This window comes from Scyliorhinus canicula, chromosome 10 (assembly GCF_902713615.1).
Source record: "Scyliorhinus canicula chromosome 10, sScyCan1.1, whole genome shotgun sequence".
In the NCBI taxonomy this organism is placed as follows: Eukaryota; Metazoa; Chordata; class Chondrichthyes; order Carcharhiniformes; family Scyliorhinidae; genus Scyliorhinus; species Scyliorhinus canicula.
The window spans coordinates 11,292,806-11,314,858 of NC_052155.1; the positions used below are offsets into that span (position 1 = coordinate 11,292,806).

At 43.6% G+C, this 22,053-nt stretch overlaps 1 protein-coding gene across 1 annotated transcript in view; it reads right to left on the reverse strand.

Moving 5' to 3' along the window:
- The window catches only part of stk3 (serine/threonine kinase 3 (STE20 homolog, yeast)), a 448,024-nt gene that overhangs the window by 277,644 nt on the left and 148,327 nt on the right, over window positions 1-22,053 (reverse strand). Inside the window, exon 5 of the mRNA XM_038808612.1 lies at window positions 9,199-9,363. Coding sequence (XP_038664540.1) covers window positions 9,199-9,363 — 165 coding nt within the window. The remainder of the gene's footprint in view (window positions 1-9,198; window positions 9,364-22,053) is intronic.

Here is a 22,053-nt window from a genome sequence, read left to right on the forward strand (position 1 = left end):
AAAGGATCTGGATCGGCGCAGGCTGGGAGGGCCGAAGGGCCTGTTCCTGTGCTGTAATTTTCTTTGTTCTTTGTTTTGAAATAGTCAGGGCGGAATACTCCACGATCGTACTCTCCGACCACGCTTCACATTACATGGATGTGAGGTTGGAGACAGGCCATGCCCAACGCCCCCCATGGAGTTGGACACAACTCTCTTTTCTGTCAAGGTCTTCTGCCAGAAAACAGCACATTCGTTACGAACAATAGGAATTGGGAAGTCTCTCCTTCCACTTTCTGGCAGGCACTGAAGGTGGAGATTAGGGGAGAAATTATAGCCTACAGGCTCCGAGAGACAAGGAAGAGAGGGCAACTAGGCAACAACTGATCTATTCTTTCCTGGAGGACAGCAGACGGTACTTTGAGGCCCCGACCATAGAGCTTCTGGCGGAGAGGAAAAAGTTGCAAGTGGACTTTAACCTGCTCTCCACCAGGAAGGCTGTGCACCAACTGCACCAGGCATGAGGAACTTTTATGAACCTGGAGAGAAGGCTAGCCACCTGCTGGCTCACCAGCTGAGAAAGCAGACAGCCACGAGGGAAACAGCACAGGTGAAGGGCAGCATAGACGGACTGGTAACCGAACCAAAAAAGGACAACAAATCATTTGAGGCCTTCTACCAGGGACTGTACACCTCAGAGCCCTCGACGGAGACTCGAGCATGAAACGGTTCCTTGATGGACTGGACATGCCAGTCGTACTGGATGACAGACAGAGGGAGCTGTAAGCGCCAATAGAAGTGGGCGAGCATCAACTCCATGCAGGCGGCGAAGGTGCCGGGACCTGATGGATTCCTGCTCGAGTCTCCGTCGAGGGCTCAGAGGTGTACAGTCCCTGGTAGAAGGCCTCAAATGATTTGTTGTCCTTTTTTGGTTCTATAATTTCTCCCCTAATCTGGACTTCTACAAAATATTTGCACAGGCTCGCGCCCCGCAGCTACGGGAGATGTTTGCAGACTCGCTAGCGAGGGGCACCTTGCCTCCAGCGCTAACACAGGTCACCATATCGCTGATACCCAAAAAAGACAAAGACCCAAAGGAATATGGAACTTACAGACCCATTTCACTGCTCAATGTGGATGTAAAAATATTCGCAAGAGACTGGAGAACCATGTACCAGAGGTGGTCGCAGAGGACCGGACAGGCTTTGTCAAGGGTAAACAGCTATAATAATAATAATCTTTATTGTCACAAGTAGACTTACATTAACACTGCAATGAAGTTACTGTGAAAATCCCCCAGTCGCCACATTCCAGCACCTGTTCAAGTACACAGAGGGAGAATGTTAGATGTTCAAATTACCTAACAGCATGCCTTTCTTGCGGGAGGAAACCGGAGCACCCGGAGGAAACCTACGCAGACACGGGGAGAAAGTGCAGACTCCGCACAGACAGTGACCTAAGCCAGGATTTGAACCTGGGACCCTGGTGCTGTGAAGCAACAGTGCGACCCACTGTGCTACCATGCTGCCCACAGCTAACTGCGAACATCAGACGGCTGCTGAAGTGGGCAGCACGGTAGCAAAATGGGTTGCACTGTTGCTTCACAGCGCCAAGGTCCCTGGTTCAATTCTCACTTGGGTCACTGCCTGTGCAGAAACTGCACGTTCTTCCAGTGTCTGCGTGGGTTAATCCGGGTGCTCCGGTTTCCTCCCACAAGTGCCGAAAGACATGCTGTTAGGTGAATTGGACATCCTGAATTCACTCTGTGTACCCGAACAGGCGCTGGAATGTGGCGACTGGGGGCTTTTCACAGGAACTTCATTGCAGTGTTAATGTAAGCTTACTTGTGACAATAAAGATTATTATTATTATCACTGACCCCCCCATCCGGCGGAGAGCACCAGAGTTTATCGTCTCCCTGGACACAGAAAAGGTCTTCAAAAGAGTTGAGTTGTAGTACCACCAGCTTTGAATACTTCCAGTTGCACAGAGGAACCAGGCAGGGATGCCCACTGTCCCCACTCCTGTTCAACCTGGCAACTGAAACCCTGGTGATCTCCCTGTGAGACGCAAGGTTGGAACTGTATCTGAATAGGAGGCAGACAGCACAGAGTCTCACACTATGCAGATTGTCTACATCTCGGACCCACAAAATGGCATGAAAGAAATATTCTGGAAGAGTTTGGGGCCTTCTCAGGCTACAAACCCAACGTGGGCAAAAGTGAGGTTTTCCTGGTGAATCTGAGCGGGGTAGGGGCAGAGCTGGACGGTCTCCCATTTAAAATAGCCCGGAACAAATTCCGCTACCTGGGGATCAAGGTAGCCCACAATTGGACACAGATCCACAAGTGGAATCTGACGAGTCTGGCGAAGGAAGTAAAGAAAGACCTACAGAGATGGGATGCACTCCCATTGCATGGCGGGAAGGGTGCAGACGATCAAAATTAATTGATCGCCAAGGTTCCTCTTCCTGTTTCGATCCATACAGATCTTCATCCCCAAGGCCTTTTTCCAAAAAATAGACAAAATGAGTATGGCATTTGTGTGTGTGCGCGCGTGTGTGGGGGGCTTATTTCTCTGTAAATACACAATGATCTCTTTCTGTAAACTCTGTAAAAAACGCAAAAATCTCAATAAAAATACTTTAAAAAACTGGACATATATTTGCAATATCCGGTGCCTTTAGCAATTTCATCATATTATGTGGAGTGAATCAATTCTGCTGAGAATTGGCATCTGTGATACTGGGGATATCAGGAGGAGGCTGAGGTGGTTCATCCACTCGACACTTTGGGCTGAAGCTGGTTCCAAATGCTTGAGCGTTTTCTGTTGCACTGTTGTGCTGGTCTCCCTCATCACTGAGGTTGGGATTATTCGCAGACCCTCCTCCTCCTGTTTGTTGTTTGATTGTGTACCACCATTCACAACTCGAGGAGAACTGCAGAACTTGGATCTGATCCATTGCTTAGATCTGTCGATCAAATGTTGAACCGTTGTTTGCCACAAATGTAATCCTGTGTTGCAGCTTCACCAGGTTGACACTTTTTCAGCTGTGACTGGTGCTGCTCAATACTGAGGACTGAAATGGATGATATCACACTGGAACAAGTAAATAAGTTTGTCAATTTAGGACAGATGATAACAGAAGATAAGGGAAAATGCTGGAAAATCTCAACAAGTCTGGCAGCATCTGTAGGGAGAGAAAAGAGCTAACGTTTCGAGTCCGATGACTCTTTGTCAAAGCTGGCTCCATAACAGCTTTGACAAAGAGTCATCGGACTCGAAACTTTAGCTCTTTTCTCTCCCTACAGATGCTGCCAGACTTGCTGAGATTTTCCAGCATTTTCCCTTTCGTTTCAGGTTCCAGCATCCGCAGTAATTTGCTTTTCTCCTGATAACAGAAGATAACAGAGTTAGAAGAAGCACGGGGTAGTCAGAAATAATTAAACTTATAACAAGGAAAAGGCTACATTCTATCTACTTTCCTGTGAGCCTCAGAACCTGGAAAATAAGTAAAGAGCTGTAAAAGAAAACAGAGGACTTTAACATTTGCTTGCTAAGACATGTGGTCTGTTTATGGATTTTTTTAGCACAAGACAAATGAAGAGGTGCTTGAAATTGGAAGAGCAACAGGAACTCAACATCCTGAGAAGAAAATACCATTATTTCAGCCATTTGATCAGAACTGAAAAACTACAGAAATCGCTTATGGAGGGCAAATTGGAGGGCAGCAGAAAGAGGGGTCACCTTCGGTGCAGATGGAATACAGACTGCAGATGAGCTACAGTGGATATGTGAGGATGGCCTTGTGAGGTATGACAAGCATGACATACCATAACAGCAGATCTCCAGATAAGCGCGGCCTGCCTCCTTGCACTCTTAGTTGAACCAAGGTTGATCCCTTAGTTTGATGTTAATTGTAGAGTGAGGAATATAAGGGACATAAGGTTACAGATTATTACTGAATACAATTTTGCTGGCATTGATGGCCCGCAGAGCCTCCTGGATGCCCTGTTTTGAGTAACTAGATCTGTTCAAAATCTATCCCATTTAGCATGGTGGTAGTACCAGAAAACACGATGGAAGGTCTGCTAAAGTGTGAAGACATGAATTAGTCTTCACAAGGTCTTTGGAGTGCTCACTCCCACCTTTACTCTCATGGACAGAACTATCTGTAACAGGGCAAGCTGTTGCAGGCTTTTCCCTCACCACCTAATGCAGGCCCAGTCTGGTAGCTATGTGCTTCGGAACTCCACCAGCTTAGTCAGTAATGGTGCTACTGAGTTACTTTTGATGGTGGACATTGAATTCCCCCTCCCAGAATATATTCTGTGCCCTTGTCATCATCAGAGCTTCCTCCAAGTGGTATTCAACATTGAAGAGTGCTGATTCATCAGAGCTGAGGCAGGGCAGGCAGTAGCAATCAGTAAGGGATCCACGTTTGTTCTGATGCGATGACACTTCATGGGGTCCATAATCGATGTTGAGGCCTCCCAGGGCAACTGTATCCCACTATGCTACCACTTTTGCTGAATGATGATGGCAGTTTCTGGGACATTTTCTGTAAAGTGTGGTTCAGTGATTGTGACTACATTAGGCTGCTGTTTGACTAGCCTGTGGGACAGTTCACCCAATTTTAGCACAATCTCCCCAGACGTTAGTAAGGAGGACATTACAAGGTTGGGTGTGCCATTGTAGTTTCTGGTGCCCAAGTCAATGCCAGATAACCCATCCAATTTTATTAATTTCTGACTTTTCTGTAGCATTTGGGACAACTGAGAGGCTTGATAGGTCATTTCAGAGAGCAGTTAAGAGTCAACCACTTGATATGGGTCTGGAGCCACATGTCGGCCTGACCTCTTAAGGATAACAGATTTCCTTCCCCAAAGGACTCAGTGAACCAGATGGTTAACAAATATATCCCACTATAATTTTTAATCCCTTATCTGTTTCAAAGGTGATAATATTCTGCAAGATTGTATGCTCAATGTAGCAGCAATGTTAGACATCTTATTTAGTAGTAACAGACCATGAGAGTTGGATGTGGGAACACCAATATGATGCTTTGTTTTAGCTCTGGGTTTTGGCAGAACTTGGGGAAGGGTTCTTGAGATTGTCAGCACTACAGTACCTTCTAGTTTTTAAAAGTTTTTTTAAAAAGATTTTTGCTCAATAACATGCAAAATTAAATAACCCAATTGTACATGAGGGCAATATGCTCAGAGTTCTAGTACCTGACCTTGTTCACATTAGCATTTTTAAATTTCCCTTTGATTTCTGTCTGATATTGCTATATGACTGCTTATGCTGCTGGCACCTGAAACATCTTTCAAAGTCCTAATTCAATTACCTTGCTCATCACATCTAATCATCAAATTCATAATCATAGAATTTACAGTACAGAAGGAGGGCATTCGGCCCATCAAGCATGCACCGGCCCTTGGACAGAGCACCCTACCCAAGTCCACACCTCCATCCTATCCCCGTAACCCCATCACCCCACCCAACCTTTTTGGACACGCAGGGTAATTTAGTATGGCCAATCCTGCATCTATCAAAAATCTATCGGGTGGCACGGTAGCACAGTGGTTAGCACTGCTGCGTCATGGAGCCAGGGACCCGGGTACGGTTCCCTGCTTCGGTCGCTGCCTGTGTGGAGTCTGCACATTCTCCCACTGTCCGCATGGGTTTCCTCCGGGTGCTCCGGTTTCCTCCCACAAAACCCAAAAGACGTGCTTGTTAGGTGAATTGAACATTCTAAATTCTCCCTCAGTGTGCCCGAACAGGCGCTCGAGTGTGGCAACTAGGGGATTTTCACAGTAACTTCATTGCAGTGTTAATGTAAGCCTACTTGTGACAATAATAAAGATTATTATTCTTAAAATAAACATAAAATACAGAATAGATATAACAGAAGAGATAGAAAGAATTTCCAATTAGACTGTGCATCATCACAAATCTAGCACTTTAGGATAATGGGACCCGCTGTAGAAAGGGCATGTGTTGATTCAGGAGACACATCCGTGATATTTGTACCAATTGCACCCTTTTCTTTATATATTTTTCACTCTCCAACATTTTCCCCTGTTTGTTGCAGAATCAAGTAAATATGAGGAAAAAGTGTGTTGCCTGCTGGTAAACATCAATCTATTATTCTGGGAAAACTATTCAGCATGTCATTTTATAATAGCAATAAACAAATTTAGTAAGTTTTTCAGTCAGATGATGTAATTTTGACTGTTCCCAAAGGGCACAAAATCTGCAGTTGGATGCCATTCTGCAATCAGGCAACTTCTGATTCTTTATTACGAGTATACAGACTGCCCCAGTGTAGTCCTGTCATCACTTGCCTGTCTCCACTGCAATAACCATCTGTTTCCAATTGTAATTCATGCAAGGAATTTGCTTACACCCATGTAGGTGCACAAGGGCAATTTAGATGCACAGTGCAAGTGTTCATATTTGGGTTTTGTTGAAATATGAATTCATGGTTAAAGTGTATTTTTATCTTGTTGCACTGTCAACTACTAAAATGATTAAATAACTTTGAAAGGTTATAATTAAAAGCAAGAACTCCAACAGGCACTTTTGACCCTCCGAATGCAATCTTTTATTTGTGTGCTTATCGAGGTGGAAGATGTTACTGCAAATCTGCAGTTTGTCAGGAAAACAAAGGTAATTTTAAGATATTTTTATTTGTATGATTGAATAGCAGAAATAAGGTAGAGTTTTAAGTGGGCGTAATTTAGTGTTTCTGTGTAGGGAACAGTAAGCCTGAAGTTAGATTTGTGCAAGACAAAGGTGTTTGCATGTGTGAGGGTTGCTCAGTTCAAACTATGCTTCTACGATGCTTAGAAAGGGTTATGGTGTGAAAAGTAAACAAACTTGCAGAAGCATTAAGTCGTTGCTTGGCAACCAGGGCACCATTAGGATAGAAAGGCTTTTTCAGTAGTTTTTAAGCTGGAGACATAACAGTTGGAGAAGGAGAAGGCAGCTCTAACAGCTCTGCTAGAAGCAGTTGGTTTTAGAAGGCTTAGAAGGGAACATCTCACTCAGCCTTGCCAGAAGAAAAGCCATACCATGGAATAATGTTCCAGGTGTCGAGATCTAAAGAGCAGCTAGTTAAGGAAATTAGAGAAAGCAAGAAATTATTTTTTAAGATGTCTGAGATCAAAGTACTAGAAGAACTGCTCAGTTAAAAACAGACGGAGCTGAGAAGAAGGCTGAGAAGCCAGAAAGATATGTGAAATGATTATCAGGTTGGTGAGATTTTAATACAGCCTGTGGAACGGGAGTTGAAATAACTGTGGAAATTGGTGACTGGATCTCGAAGTTTGTGTAAAAGCATTTCAGATAAAGAAAACATGAAAGGCTGGTGGAAAATCTGGAGTGGATTCCTTATTAAAAGTGGAGCGGAAGCTTTGTTTGTAAGGATAGTTTGGAAATCCTAGCATAAATTCTTAATGCAAACGGCTGATGGAAAATATTGTTTGAAAGAAGATTTTAAAGTGCGTCTTTTTTGGGGGGGGAGTGAAGTTTGGAAGCACACGTGTGACGATCATCTGGGGGGAATTGAGAGAGAAAATTATGGAAGATCGATTGACTGGCATCGGCATTTGGTTTCAGACTGGGCGCTATCTCTGAAACCTGTATATAACATTTGTGAAGTTAAAGGAGGAGTAAAGGATATTGTATTATAATCACACTTTTCATGTTTAGTAAATGTTTTTTTTTTCCTTGTTCAAACTAATTCACAGTTCTGTGACTCTGTTCCTCCACGTTCTCTGAAAAAATGTAAAAGGTTACAATCTTTTGAGCCAGGGTTCCATGCTGGAATCTTCCCGTTTTTTGAGTACACCAACTGGAATCATAAGTTTCTGCCCCACCCCACCTCATCTCTCCCAAGCCCTTTCAGAGATCATCTCTGGTTCACTTCATCTCCTCACATCTTGAGCTCAAAACATGCTGCTTTGTTTCCTTTCCCGTACCAGCCTCCCTGAACAGGTGCCGGAATGTGGCGACTAGGGGCTTGTCACAGTAACTTCATTGACGCCTACTTGTGACAATAAGCGATTATTATTATTATTTCACATGCTTGTGGATATTAATTACTTGCCATTCATTTAGACAGTGCTTCTCTCCTGTTTAAAACCATCAAACCCTCTTCCGTAGATGGTCAAAGAGACATCTGTCCCCCCAGCCTTAGACAAATTTCTAACCTCTGTTCGTCTCCATGGTGCTTGAGCATGCCACTTCCCAGTTTAGTGTTTGTTTCGTTGAAAACCTACTGTTCGAATCACTCCCATCTCACTACATAAAACCAACTCTTGTACAAATAACAAATTATGCCCTCTGTGATCATGACTAAGGTATGTTTTCTCTCACCATTTCAGAATTTAATACCATACCATCTTGCTCCATCCTTTTCCTCAGTTTTCAATCTACAGAACAAAACCTCTCATGGATCCAATGCTGTGAATCTGAACATAATAAATCTATCTAGTAACGGCTTCTTTTCTGACCATTGCACTATCACCTCTGGTGAAGGTCTCCAGGACAAGGCCAGAAGCCACGGACATCTCAGCAACATACAGGTACAATAGAATAGGCTATCTCCACCTCATCCTCAGGCAAACGGGAGCACTCAAGTAGGAGTGAGGTGAGTGCAAGGTGACGTGCCTTTAGTTTCACTTCAGGTTAACCTGGCTGACATTTGCTCTGTTTGTTTACACCAATTTATGTAATTATAAAAATATTGTTTTTGTTTATACTACAGTATTTTCCTTTATATTAAATTGACACTGATTCAGAGAAGAGTAAAACGGTGACTGGCCTTGCCACTCGTAGACTGTAGGTGAATCCAGCCATAACTACAGGAGGTGAAAAAGTACCGTCTGTGAACGCCAATCTATACTCAGTCTAACATTTATTTAGAGAGTAAAGCAGACATCTCTTAACTCAAGAACTCTAGGATTAGTAAGTGTCCCTTTAAATCTGCAGAAGTGCAAACCCATTTAATGTACTGTACTTACATTTAATTAAAAGCAATTTGCTGAGAAAAGCCATGAGGTAATGTCACAGTGGCCAAGTCAGAGTTCCGCTTGAGGCAGGAATTGAATCATGGTGACAGCATAGAGTAAAGGAAATTTTACTCTGCATCTAACCATGCCATACCTGATTGAGAGCAGCTTTTAAAGTTTAATCCTTTTGGCTACTTACTGTCAGCTGGCCTGCAACACCAAAGTCTGCCAGCTTTGCATGCCCCTCTGTGTTCAGGAGGATATTTCCAGCTTTGATGTCTCGGTGGATTTTCCTCATGAAGTGTAGGTATTCCAACCCTTTCAAGGTGGATTTAAGAATTGTTGCTATTTCATCTTCTATTAGCTGTAATCAGAACATATACCAAATGTTAGCTCACAGTATTAAACAACTATAAATAAGTATTTAACCTATTTAACTACATACAGTTAAGTACTTAAACCCCCAGGCCACCAGCTTTTAGTTACTTCTAATGAAACAAACAATTTCTGTGCCTGGATCACATATTATTTTCCTTGCAAGGAACTTAAAAATGTATTTCCCGTAGCAAACATTATCAAATACCATCCTGCAGAAAAACAAGCAGATTGGAATGCCACTCCACTTGGTTCTGACCAGAGGCTCATTAACTGAAGAAGCTCCAAGCAGAGCAGAGTAGGGAAGGAGGGGAACAAAAAGGAATAATTTACTGCAGTCAAGCTCTGGGTGTTCCACCTCCGAGAAGCTGGTTGAAGGGGACACAGTTGGCAGCATGAAAGCAGGCTTTGCTTGCCCCATTGCAATCAGACCCGAGAGAACAAAAGAAAATATATCTATGAAATACTCCCATGAAATAAAAGGCTAAAAATGAATCTTCCATTTACAAGATTTCAAATATAATTCTGAAACAGTTCTTATATAATAATAATCATAATATAATAAATTGGTTTCAGACAATGCTCGGCACAACATCAAGGGCCGAAGGGCCTGTTCTGTGCTGTACTGTTCTATGTTCTATCACTTATTGTACACAAGTAGGCTTCAATGAAGTTACTGTGAAAAGCCCCTAGTCGCCACATTCCAGCACCTGTTCAGGGAAGCTGGTATGGGAATTTGATCTGCATTACAAGCCAGCTGTTTAGCCCACTGTGCTAAACCAGCCCCTATATTGACTTGCAGCAACATTCAACAGCCATCAAACCCTCATTTAAAGAAAAATAAAAATAACCTTGAATCCAGTTCTGGGACATGAAGTGGAGAAGGTTTTGGTGGGAGAGTATTTCGGGAACCAGTTAGAATACTGTATTTGTGGAAATGGATAATAATAATAATCTTTATTAGTGTCACAAGTAGGCTTACATTAACACTGCAATGAAGTTACTGTGAAAATCCCCTAATCACCGTATTCCGGCGCCTGTTCAGATACACAGAGGGAGAATTCAGAATGTCCAAATTACCTAACTGTATGTCTTTCAGGACTCGTGGGGAGAAACCGGAGAGCCCGGAGGAATCCCACACAGACACTGGGAAAACGTGCAGACTCCGCGCAGACAGTGACCTAGCCGGGAATCGAACCTGGGACCCTGGCGCTGTGACGGCACAGTGCTAACCACTGTGCTACCGTTCTACCCATGTAGACTACGTCAACTGCACTCCATCCAGCGGACGATTCCTCGCACCGCCCTTCCCCTTGGTTTTGCCAGTGTTAGAAAAACAAAGGTTTTTTTTGAAGGAGTTATATTTGTAGTGGTAAACATTAAGCTATAGTTTCAGGTGTGTTTAATTTAATGTTTCTGTGCCTGGAAGGGACAGTTAGATTCATGCTGGACAAAGATGTTTGAGTGTGTGGGGGTTGATTTCAGTTCCAACTGGGAATCTATTGTCTTCGGGGGAACTGTGGCATGTAAAATACATATAGTTGCTTAATACTATTGCCCTTGCAAGGGAAGAAACTTTCCTTTGGTCTTTAGTTTCAGCTGGAAGATACAGCAGTTGGGCACAGGCAGCTAGGGAGGGAACATCTCTCTCAGCTTTATTAAGAAAAACCATACAATGGTGCAATGATCAAGAAAGCCAGTGCCAGAAATCTAAAGGATAGAATTGAAGGAAACTAGTGAAAGGAAGATAAGTTTCCAGGCAGCCAGAAGTTAAAGAAACAAAGAGGAACTGGGAGAAAAACATGGCACTGTCCATTTCAAGTCACAGAACTGTAAAGGAGCTGGCTAGTGAGAAGTCAAAAAAGTATCTGAAATGGTTCTAAAGTTTATGATATCTTGCTGCAGTTTATGAGATGTTGATGGAAATAACTGTGGAGCAATCGATGACTGAATATCAGAATTTATCTGTGGAACAGCACTGAAGACAAATGAATCCTAAAAGGGGTTGGTGTCAAACTTGGAGTGAATTCACTGGTAGAAGTGAAGCGGGAGCTCTGTTCAGAGAAGTCCTATGAGGTGGATTTCAGAATGCAACCTGTGAATGGAAAGCCTTATTACAAGAGAAAACTTTAAAGCATATTTTGGAAATGGAGTTTGGAAACTCTTGTGTGAAAATCATCTGGGGCTATTCTGAGGAGAAGTTCACAGACACCAACTTGGTTTCAGAGCAGAGTGGATATTTGACCACAGCCAATCGATATGCCTTAAAAAATGGCACTTTATAGGTAGCACAGTGACGCAGTGGATAGGACTGCTGCCTCACGGCGCCAAGGTCCCAGGTTCGATCCTGGCTCTGGATCACTGTCCTTGTGGAGTTTGTACATTCTCCCCGTGTTTGCGTGGGTTTCGCCCCCACAACCCAAAGATGTCCAGGGTAGGTGGATTGACCATGCTAAATTGCCCCCTTAATTGGAAAAAAAATGAATTGGGTACTCTAAATGTATTTTGAAAAAATGGTACTTTGTGCGACCATTAGACTAATGCAGCCTGAAATGTCTTTATCATCCATATTAATCTTAAAATCTGTGTGCATTTATTAAGTTAATGGGTAAGCAAAGGAGTCTTTTATTATAATCCATTTTTTCCATGTTTAATAAATGTTTTTTTCTTGTTCAAACTAATTAGCGGTTCTGTGACTCCAGAGGCAGACTTGCCACGAAGCACACAGCTCTTTTATTCATTCACCTGCCTGCCTGCATGAACCAGCACACCATCAAGAATTCTCATGCTAAAATTGACTCATCATCCTAATTGTTGTCCATGCACCCAATCGCAGCGTGTTAGATCATTAAACCTGACCAAAATGTTCCATTCTGGCTAAGGTTTTCAAACAGGTCAACTAGAGCCAGGGTGAATGTGAGGTTTTATTGAACAACGTGCCTGCCCGTCCGTGTCAATAGTATCAGATGCCATTTTTGCTGGTCGGGTGAAACATATAACAAACAAAAGTTTGTTTAAATAGTTGATGAGTTTCTGCATTGGAAGCACACTGGGGGAATAATTCTTTGAAAATTCATTCAATGCTTAACGTGTGCGTTCATTTGGAAGTTGCGCAGGAGCAACACATCTGAATGCAGGGAGCCACAGGTTGTTTAATCCTGCATTAGGTTAGGTTAAACAAAAAAATATGTACAATTTATAAAGCATGAAAAAGACAGAACAGGTCAGACTCCTGGTGGCGAGCTGCTGAAGCTCCGTAGACCTCATGCAGTTTCAACAAAATTCCAAGCTCTGCACAAATAGTTTTTAATAGCTTAACTGCCTCAATCAGACGTTTGTCAGTGGGCTTCATTTATTGCACCCAGGCCACCCCTTGAAAAATATGAGCAGCAATTGGAAGATGTCGAGCGACAGAGCCGACTGGTTCTCCTACTATTTTCTTGGGCCCATCTCAAACTCCATCTCCACTGGGAACATCGAGGCCACAAGTGACATGTCCTCTGTGAAAGAGTTTAAAAGTGACAGAGATGCTAATGAGCAATGTTAGTGCTTTACTGCTGTGGCTTTTATAGATCTTTTGCACACCAAAACTGAGATTCATGTAATAATAATAATAATCGCTTATTGTCACAAGTAGGCTTCAATGAAGTTACTGTGAAAAGCCCCTAGTCGCCACATGGTGTTAAAGTGGGGGGGGGGGGGGGGGGGTAGAGAGTAAGAATAATAAAGAGGCAGTCACATTGCTGGGAGTACACTATTGGCCCCTCCTGTGCATCTGAGTCACCATGGTGCCACTAACGTGGCTCCGGCTACACTCCCCTGAGAAACCATTGCCCTCACCAGTATCCAAAATGGCTACGTGGAGCTTCAGTATGTGGATGATATTGGCATCTCCACTCTCTCAGAAGAGAATCTCCAAGCCATGTTTGACACTTCCGCGGACCAAAGAATCGGTCTCAGCCTCAACCTCAAAAGATTCAAGTCCTTTACCAACCCGCCCCAGGGAAAGATAAAAATAATAATTGCTTATTGTCGCAAGTAGGCTTCAATAAGTTACTGTGAAAAGCCCCTTGTCGCCACATTCCGGAGCCTGTTCGGGGAGGCCAGCACGGAATTGAACCTGCATGGTTGGCCTTATTCTGCATTACAAGCCAGCTGTTTAACCCACTGTTCTAAACCAGGCCCTCGATCAGGTCCCTTCTTCCATCAAGATCAGTGAGAAGTCTTACAACACCAGGTTAAAGTCCAACAGGTTTGTTCCAAACACTAGCTTTCGGAGCACTGCTCCTTCCTCAGGTGAAAGAAGAGGTATGTTCCAGAAACATATATATAGACACATTCAAAGATGCCAGACAATGCTTAGAATGCGAGCATTTGCAGGTAATTAAATCTTTACAGATCCAGAGATAGGGGTAACCCCAGGTTAAAGAGGTGTGAATTGTCTCAAACCAGGACAGTTGGTAGGATTTCACAAGCCCAGGCCAGATGGTGGGGGATGAATGTAATGCGACATGAATCCCAGGTCCCGGTTGAGGCCGCACTCGTGTGCGGAACTTGGCTATACGTTTCTGCTCAGCGATTCTGCATTGTCGCGCGTCCTGAAGTCCGCCTTGGAGAACGCTTACTCGGAGATCAGAGGCAGAATGCCCTTGACTGCTGAAGTGTTCCCCGACTGGAAGGGAACATTCCTGCCTGGTGATTGTCGCGTGATGTCCGTTCATTCGTTGTCACAGCGTCTGCATAGTCTCGCCAATGTACCACGCTTCGGGACATCCTTTCCTGTATAGTTCCGATAGTCCCCGAGAGTGGTGAACACAGCCCAGTCCATCACACGAACCTGCCTCCCATCCGCTGACTCCATCTACACCTCCCGCTGCCTGAGGAAAGCGGGCAGCATAATCAAAGAGCACCCCCCACCCGGCTTACTCACTCTTCCAACTTCTTCCATCGGGCAGGAGATACAAATGTCTGAGAACACGCACGAACAGACTCAAAAACAGCTTCTTCCCCAGACTCCTAAACGACCCTCTTATGGATTGACCTCATTAACACTACACCCTGCATGCTTCACCCGATGCTGGTTTTTATGTAGTAACATTGTGTACCTTGTGTTGCCCTATTATGTAGTTTCTTTTCTTTTCATGTACTTAATGATCTGTTGAGCTGCTCGCAGAAAAATACTTTTCACTGTACCTCGGTACAATAAACAAAATCCAATCCAGAGTTAAAAATGAGAAACTGTTTAATTCTATGATTCTCTGGAAATTTAATATTTAATAACTGGAACTGTGCTGCAACAGGGGAATCAAGTACAATGCTTCAATTTTTAGGTTGGATGTCGGCCTGGATGAGCCAATTGTCAAGACAACCTCATTTAACAGTGTTACAAAGCCATGTTTTATCAAAATTGACAGTATCTGAGTGGACTGAAACCACGAGAAAAGTCTTTAAAACCAAAACAGAAGTACTTTTTAAGTGGCTAAACTGCAGTTCTTAAAATGGCCGAGCATTTACATGAAAATGAAAAATGAAAATCGCTTATTGTCACGAGTAGGCTTCAATGAAGTTACTGTGAAAAGCCCCTAGTCGCCACATTCCGGCGCCTGTCCGGGGAGGCTGGTACGGGAATCGAACTGTGCTGCTGGCCTGCTTGGTCTGCTTTAAAAGCCAGCGATTTAGCCGAGCGAGCTAAACCAGCATGATTTCCCCTGGCAAATTACAAAACTATCAGAAAGTACATATGATGTTAAAATCCAACAGGTTTGTTTGGAATCACTAGGTTTCAGAGCGTAGCTCCTGGGCTTTAACCTGGTGTTGTAAGACTTCTTAAAGTATATGTGCTGCTTGGAAGTAAACTGCCAGAAATATCAATTTAAATGAGTGCGAATGGCCCATCCACTGAACTACTCACGGGCAGCCAGACAGAAATTATTCATTCAGATGGGTGCAGACCAACAGTTAAACTCATCACTTTGGGCTTCACCAGCCATTTAATCTGATCACTTTGGACAGTGGCTGAGGAAGGTCACCAACCCAGTTCATTCAGACAACTCACCAGAACAAGCAATTAGTACACTAACAATGGATCTGGAATGAGGTTTAACAGGTAGCTGTGACCATATTTAATAACTGGCCAGATAGTGAATAGAGGTCTTGTGGTAGCAAGCTGACGGCATGTTTTATAAAGAAACTGCTTTTCCAGGGTGAGTCAGTCACAAAACGTAAGAGTGAGTGGGCAACGGTGAGGAGAGAACTCGTGGTCTCTCTCTTTCTCCCAGCCATCATCCAAGTGCGAGACCAACCAAGCCCCACAGGCAGCATCTGCAGCATATATGTTGACTTCAGAGGAAAAGCCAGAGATCGTTGGTCAAGACTTTAAATCATCTCTGTGCAGTTTCCAGGTGAAAGAAAAATCACCCAACAAGGCCAGAAACCGTCCCATCTCCTTCATCTACAGTATAATACATAATAATCTTTCTAATAATCTTTATTGTCACAAGTAGGCTTACATTGTCACTAGTAGGCTTACATTAACACTGCAATGAAGTTACTGTGAAAAGCCCCTAGTCGCCACATTCCGGCGCCTGTTCGAGTACATGGAGGGAGAATTCACAATGTCCAAATTACCTAACATCTTTCGGGACTTGTGGGATGAAGCCGGAGCACCCAGAGGAAATCCACACAGGCACGGGGAGAACGTGTAGATTCTGCACAGACAGTGACCCAAGCTGGGAATCGCACATAGGACCCCGGCGCTGTGAAGCAACTGTGTTAACCACTGTGTCACCGTGCTGCCCCGAATTACTTTCATCTGGACACTCTTAAATAATTGAACCTACCCTCCCTCCTTATAACCTACTTCTTTGTCAGTGAAGTGTCTTGGGTGCATGTTTGTTAATTGGGGCGTGTTTAGTATGTTTTATTTGTTGGTTACTTGGAAAATTAACACCATTTCTCTTCTCTTAAAACTTAAAAGAAAACCTGTGTGTGTGTCTTCTACAGACACAGTATTTAAACAGTTAAACACTCACTGAATTGACAAGCAAATTATTTTTCAAACACTTACTGTGGTCAACCAAGAGGCAGAAAGAGGGAGGAGCCATTCTACCACTTCTAATCTGACCGTTACAAAGAGACATAGAAAGATGGACTGGTGCTTATTTCACTTAGGACTGGATCTGAACGCCAGATCAAATAAGTAAGACCATTTGAGATCCGGAACTTTACTTTGTGCCAATTATATATCCATAACAATAAGTTGAGGGCTATTTATTTGAATCTATGTTGATGTGATAGCATCAATGCTCCTAATAAATTTTAAAAGAACTATCCTTCCCTGCAAAATGTATGCAAAGAATCAAAATGAATTTGTCAAATGAACAAAGGTTTTTCTGGGTTCCTCCTGGGGCCCAGTAATACAAGTCACTGAACTGGTAAACCACAAATCTAGAGCATTTCCCTGGGATTCCAGGTCTGAATCTTCCCAAGGTAAGTGGTTAAATTTGAATTCCGAAATCAACCTCCTCTCAAAAGTTACCAAACTGCACATGCAAAAGATTTTTTTAAAAATGATTCCACTCAACAAATGCCCACACCCACACATAAAAATGCTTTTGTGTACTACATCAGCCTCACTATGTACAAGTGAAAAAAAGCACTGCCCACTCACTCTCAAGTTCAACCAAAAGGCAACTAAACACGAGGGACCACAGCTACTATTTGTTGTTTGATGTGGTAATCACACAATACCAAGTTGCAATAACTGGACTGTACAACACGACTGGAAGCCAAAATTATAGGAAACAGAAAAAAAACGATCTTTCAGATTCATTGTAAGATACAGCAACAAGTTCCACATGTAGCCAGATCACTGGAATCAGAAACTGCACATCCTAGCCGAATCATCTGCAAACCTCAAAGAACTAAGAGACAATATTGCCTCCTATTAAATGACATTTAATTCAACTGTTCAACACATTTGTGGTTCTATGTCAACAGATCACAATTTGAATGGCCATCCTGAAATTTGATACCTGCAACTATCCTAACTATCCTAATCAGAATGTAGCTCATGTTTTGTACAACACTATAGGACGTCCACATAAAATTATATTTTTGAATAGAAGTGCAATGGAGCCCTATGAATAAACTATTTCCAAGCTGCATTGTGTTCTTAAGAAATATAAGTATGCAAAAACATCAAAATTGCTTAAATAAATGAAAATAATTTGGGGAAAATAAGATTGCAGACAATGATGTATATATTTCATATTATTCTCTCCATTGATTATCATTAACAAACTTACAAAATGAAAAAAGCTAATCGCAGAACAATTCCCTAATCAACCAATTTAGCATGAAAATGGAGCATTTCTTTGAGTAACGATGTGGAGGCTTTGGAGAGGGTGGAGAGGAGGTTTACCAGGACGTTGCCTGGTCTGGAGGGTGTTAGCTATGCAGAGAGACTGAATAGATTGGACTGTTTTCATTAGAACGACGGAGGTGAGGGGTGACCTGATAGAAGTCTACAAGATTATGAGGGGCATGGATAGAGTGGATGGGCAGGCACTCTTTCCCAGGGTGGAGGGGTCAGTCACCAGGGGACATAGGTTTAAGGTCCGAGGCACAAAGTTTAGAGGAGATGTGTGAGGCAGGTTTTTTTACACAGAGGGTGATGAGTGTCTGGAACACGTTGCCAGGTGAGGTTGTGGAAGCAGATACATTAACGGCGTTCAAAAGGCACCTTGACAAATACAGGGAAAGGGTGGGTACAAAGAGATACGGCACAAGGAAGTGCTGAGGGACTTGGCCAAGGTTAGTATCATGACCGGTACAGGTTTGGAGGGCTGAAGGGCCTGTTCCTGTGCTGTATTGATTTTTGTTCTTTATATTTGAAATGATTTATAAAGTATTTAAAATAATTATTTTATTAAATTAAACCCAAATTATTCTTAAGTGCTTTTGTCCACTAATAAGATGCAGTGTAAGACCAGTGTTTGTGCCTAAATAGATTAGGGACAGACGAGATTAGACTATTCCATATGAAGCAGAACACATCACAAACAATAAGATCAGATTACCAAATTATCATAGCAACAAGCATTAATAACCATGCCACACAGCACTAATGTGGAATTGGCAAAGCGACTGACTAAACAAAATAAAGGAAACTTCCTCTAATCAAGAGTAAATCAATTTCTGCAATACAGTATAAAAAATTCAAAGGCTGATAAGATTATTATTAACATCTGTACAGCATTCCTGCTTTAGCATGTTAAATCACGCATAGCAAAAATGAAAGCAGAGGAAACAACTGACAGGGAATATCACTTCAGATTCCTTCACTAAAATGTGAATTTTATCTACCCAAAACATTTAGCTTCATTTTTGATCAGTCAGATTATTCACAGCAGGTGAAAGGTTTCAAAAATTTATCCAATTTAAGAAATTATATTGTTGAATGAGAATTGCAATTGCTTTTAAACTGCTGCACATTTGGTGTTTGAACTGTTATAAGAAGTAGGAGTAGGAGTAGACCACACAGCACCTTGAGACGTCTCCAGCAGTCAATAAGATCATCAACTCCATTTCCCTACCCGATTCCCAAGAAAATGAAGTAAGTCACACAAAGTTCAGTTCGATGCAGCACTGATAAACACACTACTTACGTTACTTGGGGAATTTGGTGAATAAAGGAATTTTAAGGGTTGATCTTTTTCTAAAATCCAGACAATTTAACTTCCCTCCAAGATGAAATTTTAGTTTCCTTCAGTCCTAATCAGTGACAAACAAGCTGCTTGCTAATGCCAGCTGTGTAGATAGTTAATGGGGTGATTAATTAGAATTGGTTTCTTAGCCAGTGGGACAGGACTCAGATATAAATGCACGAGGTTGCACAAAATCCAGCACGACTGAGTCCTGCTAGGCAGCGTAGTTACTCAACTCAGGAAACCTAATAAAAATAATAATAATCATAATAGTAATCTTTATTGTCACAAGTAGGCTTACATTAACACTGCAATGACGTTACTGTGGAAAGCCCCTAATCACCACATTCCGGTGCCTGTTCGGGTACACTGAGGGAGAATTCAGAATGTCTAATTCACCTAACAGCATATCTTTCAGGACTTGTGGGAGGAAACCGGGGTCGCGATTCTCCCAAAGGGAGACAAAGTGCCGACGCCGGAGTGAAACCCGGAGTATTTCACTCCGGTGTCGGAGGCCGCTCCTCGCCCCCTATTCTCCCACCCCGAGGGGGCTAGCAGCGGCGGCGCGTCAATCTCGGGTGTCGGGCCTTGACGCTTGCGTCAAAGCGGTGCCGCCTGAATGACGCAGCCGGCGGCGCCTAAATGATGTCACCCACGCATGCGCAGGTTGGCTTCGCTTCCCCGCAAGACATGTCGGAGTGATCTTGCAGGAGGGAAAAGAATGCGTCTTTCAGAGACGCCGGCCCAACAATCGGTGGGCACCCATCGCAGGCCAGACCCCTCCTGAGCACCCCCCTGGTGCTCGATTCTCCCTCCGCCCCCCACAGGCCCCACACGCAGCGGTCGCGCGCTGTTCACGCCGGCAGCGACCAGGTGTGGTTGGCGCCGGCGTGAACCGGTCATATTAGGCAGGCCGCTCGGCCCATGCGGTCCAGAGAATCGCCGCTAAACCTGAGCGACCATTCTCTGGGCGGCCTGTCGCAAAACGCGACACGCCGTTTTGGGGGGACTGGGAGAATCGTGTGCAGGTGCCAGGGCGGCGTGGCGTGATTCACCCGGCACTCCCGCGATTCTCCCACCCGGCCTGGGGTCGGAGAATCGCGCCCCAGAGCACCCGGAGGAAACCCACGCAGACATGGGGAGAACGTGCAGACTCCGCACAGACAGTGACCCAAGACGGGAATCAAACCTGGGACCGTGGCGCTGTGAAGCGACAGTGCTAACCACTGTGCTACCCTGCCGCCCATTTTTGGTGAGTGAGGGAATTTTATACAGTGAGGGAAGAAGTACTGTTCTGGTCTTTTATAGAATAACGAGTGGTAATGACAGAGGGGATAAGTGACAAGAGGGAGCCAGAGACAGGAAGACCAGAGAACAGAATCACTCACTTCTGGGTGAGTGAAAGTCGGAAGCTGGAGCAGACTGGGACACGTACAAGTTTGAAAGGGGGATGGGATATCAAACTGTGGCGTAACAAGAAAGCCATGAGTTAATTGGCTGGTATTGTAGCTGTTTCCCTGTCTCTAAATGAGATATACCAGTGACATGGATACAAAATTGTGTGAATGACAGAAAATGGAGTAGTGGTCAGTGGTTGTTTGTCCGGTCTGGAGGGAGGTATCTCAAACAACAATGAATCAGACTACAGGAGGGAGATAAATCACTTGGTTGCATTGTGTACCGAAAACAATCTCTCTCTAAATGTTGGAAAGACCAAGGAACTGATCATCGACTTCAGGAAGCGTAGCATGACACACACTCCCGTCTGCATCAATGGCTCCGAAGTGGAGATGGTCGATAGCTTTAAGTTCCTGGGGGTCACCATCACCAACAGTCTGTCCTGGTCCACACACGTTGATGCAACAGTCAAGAAAGCCCAACAACGTCTCTACTTCCTACGGAAGCTACAGAAATTTGGCATGTCTGCATCGACTCTCACTAACTTCTACAGATGTGCGATAGAGAGCATCCTATCCGGCTGCATCACAGCCTGGTATGGCAACTGTTCGGTCCAAGATCCCAAGAAACTGCAGAGGGTGGTGAACTCAGCCCAACGCATCACACAAGCTTGCCACCCCCACATTGATTCTGTCTACACCTCCCGCTGTGTATTTGAAAGGCTACAGAAAAGAGAAATGTGAATGGCTCGAGGGATGAGGAACTTCAGCTGAGCAGATAAATTAGAGAAGTTGGGGCTGTTCTCCGAGGTGAAAAAGTTGAGAGGAGGTTTTATAGAGATATTTTGTGTAAATGTCTTAATTTCATGATTTATATGTTGTAGGAATATATCTTTTAGCTTTAGGAAAACTAAACTTGTGAATATATGATGCACTATCAATTACGACGAGACGAGAGTTGAATGTAATCGGGGCTTTATTACACTGAGACGTGTGGCCTCCTGCAGCAGCTGGCAAAATGGCTGCTGTTCGGAGAGCACACATGTTTATACTCCGCCTACTGGGCGGAGCCAGCAGGCAGGGATCTACCCCCGTACCTGCAGTACAGGGGCCTTACCGTAATACCAATATATACAATGTAATACAACAGTGGTGACTACCACAACGTACAAGGTCATTGAAAGTCTGAAAGTCAGAAGTTGTCAGATCACCCAAAATACCTTCACATGAAAGATCCTTCCACATATTCTGACAAGCTGAGAGTTAGAACTTTGAGAGCCATAACATGGCAGATGGGCCCATTTAATTGCAGAACCGCTAATGAAAATCTGAGAATTGTCCTCAGTCAGAAATACGAATTATTCACGTAATTCCCAGATCAATTAAAGGTTGAAAAGCAACTGGTCAGAAAGGGAAGGTATCTATAAACAAATATTAATATGCTGTTCAGATCAAAAGGCAGGTTTGGGATGGTAATATTAATTAGTTTGGATCTCTGTCTGCGAGGGCTGCATTTGGTATATTTGTGACACAGGCTGCGAGAGAAAGCTGTCAGCAGCGTGTGCTTTGAAACAC